The 4,546-nt window shown below is 50.0% G+C and overlaps 1 protein-coding gene across 4 annotated transcripts in view; it reads right to left on the reverse strand.

Moving 5' to 3' along the window:
• Nucleotides 1-4,546, reverse strand: part of Ubox5 (U-box domain containing 5) — a 38,972-nt gene continuing 34,426 nt past the window's right edge. For 3 of the 4 annotated variants that reach the window (XM_021194116.2, XM_021194115.2, XM_029536491.1), the window contains one exon: nt 1,280-1,964. In XM_021194116.2, coding sequence (XP_021049775.1) covers nt 1,756-1,964 — 209 coding nt within the window. In that variant the 3' untranslated portion in view covers nt 1,280-1,755. Of the gene's footprint in view, nt 1,965-4,546 lie in introns of all 4 variants that reach the window. The other variant, XM_029536492.1, reaches the window with a different exon arrangement.

Raw genomic sequence — 4,546 nt, forward strand, 5'->3', positions numbered from 1 at the left:
ATATATTTTTATTTCAGTGACTTTATGAGGCCCAGGCTGACCTTGCACTCACAGAAGTCCTTTAGATATTTGGATTTACAAACTTACATCACACCCAGCTCATGTACTCTAGGGATGATTACAACAATTCTGGTAGCGGATGAAGAAGAAAAAGAACACTTCCATGGGGGAGGGGGTCAGACCTTTAAGGGAAAACTTAATCACATTTACCGTGTGGGAGTGGTTCCCCCACCCCCGCCCTGGACTCAGGGTATCTCCAGCTCACCCCAGGGCCTCCCAGACCTAGTTTTCCAGCAGAGTAGACCAGACACCTCTGGTAGAGCTGCAGAGGAACGGCAGCCTGGGGGCTGGGGGGGGGGCAGGGATGGCCCCTGGTACTCACATCAAGGTGTAAAGGCTGAGTGGGAAGTGGGCTACTCCAGAGACCGTGACAGGTTATGGGTAGGTGCCGACCCCCAAACCAAGCCCTCTGTAGTTGCATGGGCTAAGAACACACCACTTAGAAGGGAGGCTCAGGCACAGAGTGGGGTGTGCAGGAGCCACCAGGCGGTGCAAGTGGCCACTCCATGCAGACCCTGGTATCTCAGACGAAGGCTGAAGCACGACAGGCACTGGGGGCATGGAGAAGGAAGGAGGTGGCATTCCCGTACTGGCTACCTCTATGAGACATCTGAGAACTCTGAAAGCCGATTCTCTAAGTCTCAGGACTGAGTCCTGGGCAACCAGGGGAGACAACATGTAGCTCAAGGGGCTGTGATTTATCTCACAGAGCAGGTCATGCCTGGAAGGGAACGGGACAGCGTGAGGACCTGTGCAGGTATTCTACTGGCTGGAAGCTCTTTCAAGCCAACAGAATTATAAGCAATCAATTTCTTTGGGGCTCCTACTGTTTAATTTTGGAAGGAAAAAAAAATGCAGCCTAGGGACCCAAGGAGGCGGTTGAGGGGCGAGGAGACTGCCATACTGCTGATGCCCTGAGGTTTAGGGGGCCACATGGTTGGAAAGCGCGAGCTGACCCCCGGAGCACTGAATTCCATAGGTGCAAAGTGTTTTCTATAAACAAGTGTTTTCCTGATGTGGGTGACATATGGAACAGGAATCCTTCCCCTTGGAGGTGGCTCCAGGAGCAGCCAGACAGACTGGCACCTGGCCTGATGGAGGCTGCACGCTCTCCCTTGGCACTGGCACACCCACACTGAAGACATCTGAATCCTTGCTTATCTGGTAGCAGCAACTACATATGGCTATCCTGTTCTGTGTGCCAGGAAGAATCCTTGTAGAATGTCAACTGTCACTTTATTAAGGCTGCAAGTGTCTGCAGAGGTGGGGATACACATGGGGGTAACTCATGTGCTTAACAGCCCCTACCATGGTCCACTTCTGAGTGACTGTGAGGCAGAGAAGGCTGTGTGAGGTCCCAAGTCAGTCTACTGAGCTCCATCCACAAAGCTCCATTAGAAGGTTGTATGTAGATTACATGGGGCATCAGGGGGTGCTCCTGAACAGTGAGGGCTGGCTCTGGTTGGGGAGTGGCAAGGTGGGCCAGGGAGATTAGGGATGTCTTCCCCAGCCCAGCCCTATGGCTTTGTTATCCTGTTGTTGCCTAAGCAGGAGTGGGATGTCCCTACCCAGTCTCCATAACACACCATGAGGTATTCAAGCCCAAGGGAGAACAGAGGCACTGGGATCCTGTTCTTGCTTCCTCCACCTTCAGGTCTCCCCCAAAATGGGGCTTCTCCAGTTGAGGTTCATCTCTCAGAAATGGACCCGTAGCACATCCTGGTTGGTGACTGGCTGCTGGCAGGCTGTGCACATCATGGGCTGGGAACGTTGCTTCTCACTCAGGCAGGGTCGGCACAGAAGGTGACCACAGGGCAGCTGGTACACAGGCTCATGTGTGGAGTAGAAAGAAAATGCTCGTTTGCAGGAGGCACACTCTGGGCCAGAAACACTCCTTGGATGCTCTAGTGAATCAAGAAAAATAAGGTAGGGTTAGGTGAGGTTGTTCTCAGTGCAAGCTGTGTTCCTGGAAGCTCGAACTTCTTTATCTTTATCTTGGTGCTGTGAATGAATGTTTAAGAATTGAATTCTGGGGGAGGGGGGAGATGGCTCAGTGGCTAAGAGCACTGACCGCTCTTCCATAGGTCTTGAATTCAAATCCCAGCAACCACACGGTGGTTCACAACCACTCATAATGAGATGTGATGCTCTCTTCTGGGGTGTCTGAAGACAGCTATAGCAAGCAGGGCCAGAGCGAGAGCTGGAGAGTTGGCTCAGCAGTTAAAAGCACTGACTGCTTCCAGAGATTTTGAGTTCAAATCCCAGCAACGACATGGTGGCTCACAACTATCTGTAATGAGATCTGATGCCCTCTTCCGGTGTATCTGAATACAGCTGCAGTGTACTCACATATAATAAATAAATCTTTAAAAAAAAAAAAAAAAAAAAAAGAGGCCTGCCCCCTGGTCTCCCAAACAAAGCATTCGTTCCCCTGCCAAAGCTAGCACAAAGTACAAGCTTCCTCGGCCAAGAGAAGTTGTGAAGAAAGCAAAAAGCAGATGTGGCCAACTAGCAGGACAGTCAGAATGGTCGGGCGGGGGAGGGATCCTCAGAGGGGCAACTTCTATCTTCAGTGGCTGCCTTCTAATCAGCCCCTTGATCCCTTGAACTGCCCTGGCCTTGCGCACCCCCCCCCCCCCGGCCCCACTACAGGATTCATGATAAGATTTCCTCAAGGCCTCTAAGTGAGGGCACCTCCGGTCCCCAGACCCCTGTGGCTCACTCTTCCTTTTAGTTTGAAAAAGCTGTTCTTTCTCCTCAACTCTAGGGAATACAGAGACCAGGCTGGCCTGTTCTCAAAGCTCACTCCCCAGTGACTTGGGAACCCCAAGTTGTCTCACTTCACAAAAATTCCTTGTTTTTGTCTTTTTTTCAGGTTGATCCTGAACTTAGGATCATCTTGCCTCAGCCCCTTGTGGGCTTGGGACTACAGCTGCAAGCCTATTCCTGCCTTGGAAATTCTTAACTACAGCCCTGCTTTCTTTAAAAATATTTGGTTTTATGTGTATAGGTGTTTTGATTGCATATATGTCATTGTACTGTGTGTGCCTGGTGCCCACAGAAGGCAGAAAGATCCTCTGGAACCAGGGGTACAGACGGTTGTGAGCCATCACTTATACGCCGGCAATTGAACCCAGGTTCTCTGCAAGAACGAGTACTCTTAACCACCGAGCCATCGTTCCAGCCCACTCTGAGCTTTAAATCTTTGTATGTGAGTCCTGGTATATGTGTGCCTTGGCTGGAGTGTGCAAGTCAGAGGACAACCTCAACTGTTGGTCCAGGCCCTTCAGCCTTGACACAGGGTCTCCTGTTTGCCCCTGCATACATCAGGGTGTTAGTTTCCAAGTTTCCAAGGGTTCTTTGGGAATGGGGTAGGTAGGCAGAAGTAGGAGAACTGCCTTTAAATTCAAGGATTACACAGCAAGTAACATAGTATCTAGAGCAATGTAGTAAGATAGGAGTGTCTATCACCCTAGAGGCAGAACAATCACTGCAAGTCTGAAGCCAACCTAGGGTTCATAGTGAGACCTGTGATGGCTTGAATACGCTTGGCCCAGGGAGTGGCACTACTAAGAGGTATGGCCTTGATGGAGGAAGTGTGTCATTGTGGTTGTGGGCTTTAAGACCCTCCTCCTAGCTGCCTGGAAGGCATTCTGCTCCTGTCTGCCTTTGGAATGAGATGTAGAACTCCAGCTCCCCCTGCACCTGCCCGCCTGGACACTGCCATCCTCTCACACTGATGACAATGGACTGAACCTCTGAGCCTGGGCGCCTGCCCCATGAAATGTTGTCTGGTCATTGTGTCTGCCCACAGCAGTAAAACTAAGAGAGACCCTGTCTCACAAAAAACAAAAGGCTGATAAGAAATGAATTCTTGTCGTATGGACGACCTCAGAAGCATCCAGCATAGAGATTGCACAGGGGAGCAGGGTCACTTGTAAACAGCAGGGTCTCCATCAGGACTAGGACTGCAGGAATGGATCGATCTCTCTCCTCTCTTTCCCCTCTCTCCCCTCCTCCTCTCTTCCTCTCCCTCTCTTTCTCTTTGAGACTGGGCTTAAGTATTTCAGGCTAATTTTAATGCCTGTACCAAGTGCTGGGCTTATAGACACAAAGTATCAAGTCTAGGTTAAGTGGTGCTGGATAGGCAAGTGCTCTATCAACTGAAGTACATAACTGACGCAGCACATGCAAGGGCTGAGCAGTGGTGGTGTGTGCCTTTAATCCCAGCACTTGGGAAACAAAGGCAAGGTGATCTTTGTGAGTTTGAGGCTAGCCTGATCTACAGAGCTAGGTCAAACACAGCCAAGGCTACACAGAAAAATACACAAACGGCTCCAACTGCCTTTAGCACCAATAGGAAACCCCATTAATAGGTCTTGGAGATCTAAAGCCTTGAACAATTTCAGAGACAGAAAACAAAGCTCATTAAAGCTAGATAGATAGATAGATAGATAGATAGATAGATAGATAGATAGATAGATAG

This window comes from Mus pahari, chromosome 3, assembly GCF_900095145.1.
Source record: "Mus pahari chromosome 3, PAHARI_EIJ_v1.1, whole genome shotgun sequence".
NCBI lineage: Eukaryota > Metazoa > Chordata > Mammalia > Rodentia > Muridae > Mus > Mus pahari.